Consider the following 12510-nt stretch of genomic DNA (forward strand, 5'->3'; position numbering starts at 1 on the left):
ACGTCCAGACGAACAGCGCCGCCCTAGCACACCCCTCCCGGCCCCGGTGGCCAGCGGAGCCAATATGGCGGCTGAGCACGTGACCCGGGGCAGTGGGATTTCCGGCCGACCGAGCGGAAGCCGAGGAAGACGCAATCTCTGTCGTCGACGTTAGTCGCTCTCCTCGCTGCTAACGGTAATGACTCTTAGGTAGCCTTTGCTTTCCCCACCCCATGGCGACCCGCCCCAACTCTTGGGCGTGGCTCGGGCCAGAAAGACTGCAGCGGCGCCAAGACGCCCGGCGGCCTCCGGGGAAGGGCCCCTCTCCGGCCGCATCCGCAGCTGGCAGGGCGGCCCCTCCCTCTCCCGCGCGGGGCCGCGGCCTCGAGAAATGGGCGGAGCTCGGCCCGGCCCCAGGCCCCGCGCGGATCCCGGGCGCGCGCCGCCGCTGCTGGGCACCGGGACGCTCACCGGCGCCCGGCGCTGCTTCCCTGTGTCCCCCCTCCCCCCTTCCCCGTTACTTGCTCTTTATTTCTTCAAATTATGTGTTAACATTTCCTGTATACCAGTCACCAGCTAAGTCGTGGGGACAACGCAAAAAAAAAAAAAAGGGAAAAACACGCCCCACCATGCCGCCCTGGGACTCACAGACTGAGGGAGAAAGACTTTCATTAGAGAACCTCTGACATACTGTTCGTGTGAGGTGACAGCTTTGGGACGTGCTGGGGAGAAGCGTGTGCTCTACGAGAGCTCCGACTAGCGGAGCGCGGACCAAGCGGGGCCAGGAGGTCTCCCCGGGGCAGCCGCGCGCGCCGGAGGCTGGGGACGGGCCGGCGGGCCGGGGTCGGGGAGGTGTCCCGGTGCCGAGCCCCGAGGCAGAGCCCCCCTGGGAGACAGCCGCGGGGGGGAGACGCGCAAACGCGCCCACGACATTGAAATCCGCGCCTCGGAGCGCCGCTCGGTACCGCTGGGCTCGTTCCGGAGCCGAGCCCCGGGAACGGTGAGGGCGAGGCTGCAGGTGGAAGAACCCGTTCGCCTCGGGCTTTCTGGTGCGATTCCCTTCACCCGGAAGGAACTGGGGACGGTGACTGTCCCCCGGGCTCCGAAGTCACTAACGCGGCCGTGTTCGCTTTCTTTCAGTCCTGGTATGAGCCGCTAACGTCATGGTGAAATGCTGCTCGGCGATCGGATGTGCCTCCCGCTGTCTGCCCAACTCCAAGCTCAAAGGCCTGACTTTTCACGTGTGAGGCTCTTCTCTGTCGTTAAGCCGAGGACTTCCAAAAGCCAGACGCAGTTTGGCTTCACTCTTAAGTTTTGGACTTCAGTTCCCCCGTTCTTTTTTAAATAACCTTCCCGCTTAAAATGTGAAGCGACGGTGATAGCCTTACGCTTTTAATTGGGTTCAGAAGGTAAAGATGCCTGCCTGCCAGGGTGCCCGGTCGGAGCCGCGTTGGCCAGCGCTCCTTGGCATTTCAGCACACCTTCCGGGAACGTCGGCGCTGTGTGCACGCAGTTTACAACCCGCGGGGAGGACCTTTGCCCAAATGTTTTCTGTCCTTGGACGCAGAAAAACCTTCAGTGGTGGATCTTATCATAAAGTATTAAATCTCCTTTGAAATTTCGTTATAACATGAGAAAAATTTAAATGAGGGCCATATGTCTACAGCATATGATTAGTGGGAAAACCTGACTGTTAAAACCGAAAGTTACAAAAGCATGCATCTTGATCGTTTCTGCTGTACTATTTCCCAAGAGTAATAGCAGACTGGTTAAGAAGTTAATGTAGTCACATCCTTAATTCAGGTATAATATCAATAAGTGTTTAATTTTAAAATACTTCTTGTATTTTTTTCCAGATTCCCCACAGATGAGAATGTAAAAAGAAAATGGGTATTAGCGATGAAAAGACTTGATGTGAATGCTGCAGGCTTTTGGGAGCCTAAAAAGGGAGATGTGTTGTGTTCAAGGCACTTTAAGAAGACAGATTTTGACAGAAGTGCTCCAAATATTAAACTGAAACCTGGAGTCGTACCTTCTATCTTTGATTTCCCACCTCACTTACAGGTGTGTTTATGAGGTGCTGCTTGCCACCGTTACTCACTCTTTATGGTGCTATTGAAGAAGCTTCACCACACTTGCTTTAAAATCCTTTAAGTTCTTAAAGATGTAAACTGCTGCTTCAGACTGTGAACTATGTAGTAGGAGTATTTTACCAGTAGCCACTGAGAAATATTTATAAAGGTTAGATGAAATGAACTGCCCCTAGGAGTTAGCATAACTCAAGACTTGTGTCTGAAAAATAGAGGAACATAAGAATGGTTTAAGTAAAGGTCCAAGTTGGCAGTCCTGCTCACTTCGGTTTAGAGCCACATACATGCAAACTTGAAGCCTAGGTAAGACTGGAAGGGGAAAAAAATAAGAAGAACAGGAGAAGGTAAGGAGAGAAGAGGCCTAAAAAGGAAATTGAAAGAATTGGGTAAGTAAATTCTAGTTGAATTCTGTTTTTTCTCAGTGATATTAGTGCTGTGGGTTGGCTGCCTCACCCTCAATACCTTTCTTGACTTCCTGTACCTGGAAGTGTATTTGCTTCCATAAACTTTAGACTGACTGATCCAACGTGGAAAGTTCAGAGAGAGCCTGTGGGTTCCACAATAGTCATGAGCCTCCATTGAAAGGTATCTCCCTCCTGACAGCTGAAAACAAGGGAAGGAGCCCAGCAGTGTGACTGCACCCATGTGATCTTGGTCACTTTCTGCAGTTGTTTTTGTTGTGGTACCTGAGTTATCAAGTAGAGATGCCTCACTTTCTTCCTTGTTAGTAAACGTGCAATATCTTGTGCAATTTTCTCTGAAGGGTGCTTATCCCATAGTAAGGCGTCATCTATCTGCAATGTTAAGAGGACCTTAAGAAATATTGGCATAATAAACCAAATAAAACATGTTACTATAAAAAACTATTTCCTAATAAAGAAAATTTTATTATAGGAAATTAGATAATAAAGGGAAGAGAAAATAAAAATTAATAATAACTACATAATCCAGAGATAATACTAACACTCTGATGTGTATCTTCCCAGTCATTTGTATATCTATGTTTATATAAAAATTCATCTCTACCTATATAGGCTTATAAAAATAGAATTTTGCTGGCCCTGCCGGTGTGGCTTAGTGGTTGAGCGTCGACCTATGAACCAAGAGGTCATGGTTCGATTCCTGGTTAGGGCACATGCCCGGGTTGTAGGCTCAATCCCCAGTGTGGGCTGTGCAGGAGGCAGCTGATCAATAATTCTCTCTCGTCATTGATGTTTCTATCTCTCCCTCTCACTTCCTCTCTGAAATCAATAAAAATATATTTTTAAAAAATAGAATTATACTGTATGTATATCCTCTCTTTTATTGGCTTACCTTTCTTTTTTCTTTAGTTGATTTGAGAGGGAGAAAGACATCGATGTGAGAGAGAAATATCAATCAGTTGCCTCCTGCCCCAAACAGGGCTCAAACCCACAACCCAAGTATGTGCCCTGACTGAGGATCGAAGCCTTCCCTCTCCCTTTCAGTGTGAAGGATAGCACTCCAGCCAGGGCATGCAAGAGGCAGCCTATGGATGTTTCTTTCTCTCTCTCTCTCTCTCTCTCTCTCTCTCTCTCTCTCTCTCTCTCTCTCCACTATAATATGCCATTGTATAGACTAATTTTTCCATTCAACTACGACATTTTTGTTCATGACTTTTGATGTACTTATGTCCACATTTCTGAAGAATATATGCACACTTCTCTGTTAGAAGTGGAATTGCTGGGTCCTATTATGTGTCTGTTCAGCTTAAGTAGATATGCCATAATTTTCCAAAGTGCTTTGCCAGTATATAGTCCCACCATCAGCATATTAAAGTTCCTAAGGATCTATATCCTTAATAGTACTTGTGGGTGTGAGCTTTATACTAGTAGAACATTTGTAATGACCATATAGCCATTGATTCTATGTATGAACAATAATTTATGTAATTAGTTCTCACTATTATAGATAAACTAGAGGCCCAGTGCACAAAAATTTGTGCACTCGGGGGAGGGGGGGGGGTCCCTCAGCCTGGCCTGTGCCCTCTCGCAGTCTGGGACCCCTCGGGGGATGACCACATGCTGGCTTAGGCCCGCACCCTGGGGGATTGGGCCTAAGCTGGCAGTCAGACATCCCTCTGGCAGCCTGGGAGCCCTCGGGGGATGTCCACTTGCCAGCAGGGAGCAGGCCTAAGCTGCAGTTGGACATCCTTAGCACTGCTGAGGAGGCGGGAGAGGCTCCCACCACCACCGCTGTGCTGGCAGCCATCAGCTTGGCTTGTGGCTGAGCAGAGCTCCCCCTGTGGGAGCACACTGACCACCAGAGGGCAGCTCCTGCATTGAGCATCTGCCCCCTGGTGGTCAGTGTGTATCATAGTGACCAGTCATTCCCAGTCGTTCTGCTGTTAGGTTCAATTTGCATATTACCTTTTTATTATATAGGAGTGCCTGGCCAGCCTGGATGAGGGGCTAATGGCTGTTTGCAGGCTGGCCACAGCCCCTTCAGGGTAGGGGACCCTGCTGGGGTGCCTGGCCAGCCTGGGTGAGGGGCTGATGGCTGTTTGCAGGCTGGCCACAGCCCCTTCAGGGTGGGGGTCCTCCCTGGGGTGCCTGGCCAGCCTGGGTGAGGGGCTGATGGCTGTTTGCAGGCTGGCCACAGCCCCTTCAGGGTAGGGGACCCTGCTGGGGTGCCTGGCCATCCTGGGTGAGGGGCTGAGGGCCGTTTGCAGGCTGGCCACAGCCCCTTCAGGGTGGGAGTTCCTGCTGGGGTGCCTGGCCAGCCTGCGTGAGGGGCTGATGGCTGTTTGCAGGCTGGCTAACCCCACCAGCCGGTATCCTCACCCCATGAGGGTGTGGCCAGCCTGAGTGAGGAGCTGAGGGCCGTTTTCAGGCTGGCCACAACCCCAGCCACCCAAGCTCCCAGTGGAGGCTGGCTGGAAGCAGGTATCTGGGATTTATTTGTCTTCTATAATTGAAACTTTTTTGCCATGAGCGGAGGCCACAGCCGGCTCAGGGCAGGCGGGAAGCTTGGCTTCCTCCATCACCCGGGCAACCAAGCCCCCTGCTTACTCCAGCTCCATGGCTGCCAGCCGCCATCTTGGTTGGGTTAATTTGCATAGTTGCTCTGATTGGCTGGTGGGCATGGCTTAGGGCATAGCGAAGGTATGGTCAATTAGCATCTTTGTCTTTTATTAGTGTAGATTATCATCTTTCACTATTTTAAATAGCACTATAGTGGACCGTACTGAATCTTTGTACATATCTTTATTTCCTTGCATTAAATTCTTTAAAATTGTTGGATCAAAAATTTTACACATTAAAAAAATTTTTTTAAGAAATCCTTTTTTTTTTTTAATTAATGCAAGAGAGAACAACATGGATCGGTTGCCTCTCATATCCATCTCAGTGATCAAACCCACAACCTGGGTATGTGCCCTGACCAGGAATTAAACAGGACACCTGGTATAAGAGACAAGGCTCTAACCAAGAGCCACATAGGCTAGCGAGGGCCACATTTTTAAGACGTGCTTTTGATAGTGTTCTTCCCAAGGCCTACCACAAACCTTACATCAATCTATTCCCCTACTAACAATGCATAAGCATGTCTGTCCATCCCAACCCTTGGGATTAGTTGTGTTTTTAACCTTTGCTAAAATTAATAGGCAAAAATGTCATCTTACTGTTTTTCTTTTTTGTTTTTTGTTTTGTTTTGTTTTGTTTTTAATATATTTTATTGATTTTTTACAGAGAGGAAGGGAGAGAGAGATAGAGAGCTAGGAACATTGATGGGAGAGAAACATCGATCAGCCGCCTCCTGCACATCTCCCACTGGGGATATGCCCGCAACCCAGGTACATGCCCTTGACCGGAATCGAACCCGGGACCTTTCAGTCCGCAGGCCGACGCTCTATCCACTGAGCCAAACCGGTTTTGGCCATCTTACTGTTTTAATTCATCTCTGAATATTAGTGAGTTTCTACATTTTGTGTGTGTTTATTCGCCATTTATATTTCTTTTGTGTGTGTGTGTGTGTGTGTTATATCTTCAGGTCCTCTTCTATTTCCATATTTTAAGGTATATTGTAATGTCATATATATATACACACACACACACACACACACACACACACACATACACACACATACCGAGGATATGAACCATTTAACTGCCATCTGTGTTGCAATTACTTTTTGTTGTCTTTAATTTTAATTAATGGGGTTGGTGTTTTTTTTAATTCAGACTTTTTTGTTAAGCAGTCAGTGCTATATTTTCTCTTATATTGTCTGACTTTGCCTTTCCCACCTTAAGATTATCTAAACACTAGAGGCCCAGTGCACAAAATTCATGCACAGGGGGAGGGGGGTTTCCCTCACCTGCACCCTGTCCAATCTGGAACCCCTTGATGGATGTCCAACTGTGACAGGCAGTAGGACATCCCTCTCACAATCCAGGACTGCTGGCTCCCAACTGCTCGCCTGCCTGCCTGATTGCCCCTAACTGTTTCTGCCTGCCAGCCTGATCACCCCCTAACCACTCCCCTGCCAGCCTGATCGATACCTAACTGTCCTCCCCTGCTGGCCTGGTCGCCCCTAACTGCCCTCCCCTGCCTGCCCGATTGCCCCCAACTGCCCTTCCCTGCCGGCCTGGTCACCCCTAACTGCCCTCCCCTGCCTGCCCAATTGCCCCTAACTGCCCTCCCCTGCCGGCCTGGTCACCCCTAACTGCTCTCCCCTGCAGGCCTGGTCACCCCCAACTGCCCTCCCCTGCAGGCCAAGTCCCTCCCAACTGTCCTCCCCTGCAGGCCTGATCGCCCACAACTGCCCTCCCGGGCCAGCCATCTTGGGGGTGGCCATCTTGTGTGTTGGAGTGATGGTCAATTTGCATGTTACCTCTTTATTAGATAGGATTCCCTATATTTTTTATAGATCCTCATAGTTTTTATCTTTATATAAATTTTTAATACATAGACTTTCATCATGTTTTATTATGTATAAGGATATAACTGTTTTCTTATTTCATTTTGACATTATTTATAGCTTTTCTCCACTTACTCATAATTCAATTTTTTTATTCTAAAGGCTTTTAGAATAAAAAACTATACTTGAACTATTTCTAGATTTGTTTTTGTCCAAGAGAGTAGCAAACCGCTTTTACTATTATTTCTGTGTAAAATTTTTTTAATACCTGGAGGACATATCTTTTCTCATTATTACTCTTCTTTTTTAGGAAAATTTGTGCTTCTAAATGAACTTTAGAGTAATTTTGGACAAGTTCCTTTAAAGTAATTTCAGTGGAATTTAAATTTTACTGACTTTTAAAAGCTGTTTTCATTAAAGGAAATGTATTAATTTTACAAAGTTAGGAAGGAATAAAATTTTTAAAAGGACGGAAATATCTATAATAATTTTTATTAACAATTTTTAACAGGGGAAAAGAGAACAACTTCCTTGTAGAAAACACTTTATCCTCAAAACCCTTCCAGTCACAAACCACAATCACAAGCTTGTTGGTGCTTCCACGTGTATCGAAGAATTTCGATCCCAGTTCATTTTTGTAAGTAAAATTACTTACTGAGCTAATGTTGATATTTTTAAGATGAATTTTTCCTTTCCATTAAACCTTTCAAAATCTTATTTTAAAAACCTAGGGGTTTAGATGTTTGAGATTTTTCTTTTTAATCTGTAATATCCAAAAATAAACTGCTTCCCAGAGCCATCATAATACAATAACAAATTAGAGGTAGTTAAGCCTTTGTTTACATATTTAGTTAAGAGAATGCTTTCACAAGGATATTTCAGCCAAGAAAATGCAGTTCCTCCCTTTAGATACTATATTTTTATATGGAAACATGTAATTTAAAAAATAGTTATGTCTTTAGGTTTTAAAGTATAATCATGCACATGCAGAGTAGCCAAGCTTGCACTTATTTATACATTCCATTGTCAGATCATGTTAGAACCAGGCCTGGAATTCAGATGTTTTACTATCTTGATTACTGTAGCTTTTTAATAATTCTTTAAATCAAAGTTGGTAGTCTTCCAACTTTGTTCTTTTTCAAAGTTGTTTTGGATATTCTGGGTCCTTTGCATTTTTATTTTTTTTTAAATATATATATTTTATTGATTTTTTACAGAGAGAAAGGGAGAGAGATAGAGAGTTAGAAACATCGATGAGAGAGAAACATCGATCAGCTGCCTCCTGCACATCTCCTACTGGGGATGTGCCCACAACCCAGGTACATGCCCTTGACCGGAATCGAACCTGGGACCTTTCAGTCCGCAGGCCAACGCTCTATCCACTGAGCCAAACCGGTTTCGGCTGCATTTTTATATGAATTTTAGAATCACTTTGTAAAACATCCACAAAAAAAGCCAGCTAGAATTTTGACTGGGATTATGTCGGATCTATATATTCATTTGGAAAGAATTACCATCTTTTTTTTTCTTTTTTAAGAATTGCAATCTTAATAAGTCTCTTTTACATCTTTTAACCCCAACTCATTATATCTCTTCATATATTGAGGCCTTTAACTTCTCTCAGTGGTGTTTTATAGTTTTCAGTGGACAGGTCTTTCACTTCATTTTTGTAAATGATACTGTTTTAAATAGAATTGATTTTTTTATATTGCTCTTATATCTGGAAAACTTGCTAAACCCACATATTAATTATCAAAGCTTTTTGTAGAAGCTATCAGATTTTCTACATCATGTCGCCTGTTATTAAAAATAGTTTTGATTCTTTTCAATATGAATAACTGATTTCTTTCTCTTGCCCTGCCTTGAACATTCAGAGCTATACCAAATAGAATTACTAAGAACTAATCTCCATCCTTGCTCCTGATTTTTTTAAAATTTATTTATTGATTTGAGAGAGAAAGAGGAAGGGAGAGAAAGAGGCAAAAACATCATTTTGTTGTTCCACTTATTTATGCATTCATTGGTTGAATCTTGTATGCACCTGACTGGGGATTGAACCCACAACCTTGGCGTATAGGGATGATGCTCTAACCACTGAGATACCTGGTCAGGGCTCCATGCCTTGCTCCTGAGTTAAGAAGAAAACATTCTGTCATTCACCATTAAAGACATTAATATGATATTAAATATGATGTTAACTACAGCTTTTTGTAAATGCCCTTTATCAGACTGAGGAAGTGTTTTTTTTATTCCTAGTTTGCTGAGAATTTTTATCAGAAAAGAATGCTAATTTTGTCAAATGATTTTTTTTTATCTATTGAGTGATTATATTTTACTTTTTTTTACTTTGTTAATATGATTAGTTACATCAGTTGATTTTTGAATGTTAAACCATCCTTCCATTCCTGGAATAAACCCTACTTCTTAATGATGCATTATTTCTTTCATATATTATTGGGTTCAATGTTAAGATTTTGTTTAGAATACTTTCTTGTATGTTCAAGAATGATATTGACCTGTTATATTCTTTTGTTACAATCTTTTTGTCATTATCAGAATAATGCTGAACTCAATGAGTTAAAAAATATTGCCTCTGTTTTTTATTTTCTGGAAGAATTTGTATAGAATTGGAATTATTTTTTCCATAAATATTTGGTAGAATTCTCCAGCAAAGCTGTCTAGGTCTGAAGTTTTCTTTGTGGAAGAGACTTTTGCTAGCTTGTATTTTCCAAGGGGTTTGTTCATTTCATCTCAGTTGTCATTGCCTATTAGCTTAAAATTGTTCATAATACTTCCTTATTATCTTTTTAATAGCTATAAAATCTGTAGTAATATCACCTCATTTCTGATCCTTTGTTTCTGTTCACTTTTATTGCTGATCAGCCTGACTAGACAATTATCACTTTAATTGATCAGTCAAAACTTTATATCTTGGGCCTTGTATTGGTCTTTTAAGATAGGTGTCATTCCAGTCTCTTATTTCATTTTGGTTGGAAGCAAAAGTTCTCTTCACTAATTTTAATATTAAATAAAAGCTTTTCAAAATGTTTTATAGTGCCTTTATAAATGTCAGTGTTATCTTTCATATTTTCAAATGAAAGAAGTATACCAGCAAACATAAGTATAGTCATAATAAATATTGAGAGAACTTAAATTATTTCTTTAAAAATCGAAGGCCCGAGTCCTCTTTAAACCCATAACACCCAGCCTGAGGGCCTGCTTCAGTCAGTGCTCCTTTCCTGACTTCCTTTATAAAGTCAACTGTTCATCAAACTAAAGTAACTCAGTTACAAATTTAACAATATAAGGGTTTTTTTAATTGTTAAAACTTAAACTTAGAAGCCCCACACTTAGGGAATGAAAGCCTTATAGTCATTGTGGGTTTCATGGGTGTTCATAAGCAGATACCTACTTTGAATGAGAAGTGCATCCCATCGATAGCATTCTGCTCTCTTCTTGTCTGTCTGGCCTTCAGCAAAAGAAAGAGGTTCTAGGCACCTGAAATATTGCTTACTCCCTTATCCCCTTCTTATGTTCACCAACTTACTGACATCAACTTACTATCACCAACTTAAAGGTCTTCTCTAAGCACAGTACTGGAGAAACAGCTGAGGCCTAGTTATAAGTTTTTGGCTAATTACTTGTCTGTTCATTTTACTAACTTGGTATTTATGTTTTTAGGAACATAGCTACAGTGTAATGGACAGTCCAAAGAAACTTAAGTATAAATTAGATCATGTGATCAGCGAGCTAGAGGATACCAAGAAAAGTCTGCGGAATGTTTTAGACCGAGAAAAACGTTTCCAAAAATCATTGGGGAAGACAATCAGGGAATTAAAGGAGGAATGTCTCATCAACCAAGAAACAGCAAATAGACTGGAAGCTTTTTGTTGGGAGTATTGTCAGGAGAGCATAGAATGAGACTATATTTCATGAAATAATTTCACGTTATGTTTAACTTAAAATTTTTAGAAAGTAATTCTTATTTACCATCATTAAATACTGTCTATCATTTAGAGTGCTTCTTTGGATCCTCTTCAGCATTAAGCATTATAGTTGTTATCCAAAGACGGTTTTTGAAGACATGCAGAAATTTGTGTTAGTTCTCATGTTTTGGTGTGACTTGTGACAATTATGTTTTTATATACCTAGACTAGTGCCAGGTCATTGTTGTAAGTGAAAAGATCCAGAACATTCCTCTGGACTGAGGAAATGATATCATATCAGCATGTGAAGCTGTGGTGGTAGGAACTGAGCACTTCTTCAGCAGAAGCAGACTTTTCACTTCAGGAATACTTTCATTGTTTACATAGGCACTCTTTATGGTAAATATGTTCAATTACACTTTAAATGTATCTTACTGTAAAGCAGAATTTATAACACATGTCAATCTTGGATCCATGCCAAGGTGCTTTTGTTATCAGTAATACCAAAAGATCTTTTTACAAGACATCTCATGGTACTGACCCTGAGAACAGCATATGGTACAGAACTTTAGGCTTTTAAAGTTGTCCAGAGACAAGTTAAGAAGACCCCTGGACAAGGTCTGTTTTCAATACAGTACATTGTTCTTCCTCACTATGAGTAATTTGGTGTAAACCTGTGTAGCTTTAAAAATTTCAGAAGGGGTCATAAATCTGATTTTTCTAATAGCTAGTTACTCTGACAGTTCTGAACATTCTTTTTTTTTTACTGGAATTTCATCATATGCGATAGTAGTTGGAATTTTTGAGTGTCAATTATTTCAGTGTGTTAACTAGAAATGAACTGCATTTTATGCTAAAATGTTCATTATAATTTTATTTGTGATATATTAATATCAATAAGGATATGGTCACTTGAATTTTATTATATTTAAGAATTCTCTGTTTTAATGCATGTTATATTTTTATATAGGATTCCAAACCTTCCCCCTGAATGGGATGTGACCCACATTTGACGGATCAGCATTATGCTAAGAAATCACTGAGGTCATATATTTTTGCTACCTTAAAAAAAAAAAATTCATTAGTTACCCATTATTTATTTTAGTTATTTAATTTTGAATTCATAATGGACATTTCATTGGGAAGTTTGGGTATGACTTTAGGTTTTATAGTGATTCTGTGACAGATAGGGAGATATTGTTCCCTCACCCTATTTTTTAATGTAAAAATTAAAGTCAGTGGACAGTGGAGAAAAGTACAGTGGGGCCTTGACTTACAAGTTTAATTCGTTCCGAGATCGAGCTCGTTAACTCAAATTACTCTATCAACTCAATGCAAAAAATCTGCCAAGAGACAGCTGGTATCTCAAAAAACTCGTTAGTCAGGACACTCGTAAGTCAAGGCCCCACTGTAAAAGGATAGATCCAAAACAGTGTGTTCAAATTCTAGCTCTCTACAGGCTGCTTAGAATAAATCAAGCCCGGGAGACCTTCACAAAAGTCAAGTCCCAGCTTCTGCCACTATCAGTTACCAGTCACTTTTACTACTTGTGTTCTTTTTCATTGGTCTTCGTATCACTGAGCGAGAGAGAACTGTGAGAAAATATTGGTATCATCAATGACTTGGAGCTACCTGTTTG

General features: G+C 41.9%; 1 protein-coding gene across 6 annotated transcripts; it reads left to right on the forward strand.

Annotated features, from left to right (window-relative positions):
- The first annotated feature begins 36 nt into the window (after nt 1–36).
- Nucleotides 37–11999, forward strand: THAP6 (THAP domain containing 6). 6 transcript variants are annotated; one of them, XR_004972180.1, is made up of 6 exons: nt 37–175; nt 1120–1222; nt 1836–2043; nt 7457–7582; nt 10627–11270; nt 11842–11999. XR_004972180.1 is itself a non-coding variant. In XM_036336538.1 (5 exons), the coding sequence occupies exons 2-5, from the start codon at nt 1143–1145 to the stop codon at nt 10864–10866; spliced, it is 654 nt and encodes a 217-aa protein (XP_036192431.1). In that variant the 5' UTR covers nt 37–175; nt 1120–1142; the 3' UTR covers nt 10867–11999. The 6 variants fall into 6 exon arrangements, 5 of the variants coding, with proteins under 5 accessions (XP_036192431.1, XP_036192465.1, XP_036192447.1 ...); XM_036336538.1 differs by having other exon boundaries at nt 10627–11999; XM_036336554.1 differs by having other exon boundaries at nt 131–175; nt 1120–1577; nt 10627–11999.
- The last annotated feature ends 511 nt before the right edge of the window (nt 12000–12510 follow it).

The sequence above is a fragment of the Myotis myotis genome, unplaced genomic scaffold (assembly GCF_014108235.1).
Source record: "Myotis myotis isolate mMyoMyo1 unplaced genomic scaffold, mMyoMyo1.p scaffold_m19_p_1, whole genome shotgun sequence".
In the NCBI taxonomy this organism is placed as follows: Eukaryota; Metazoa; Chordata; class Mammalia; order Chiroptera; family Vespertilionidae; genus Myotis; species Myotis myotis.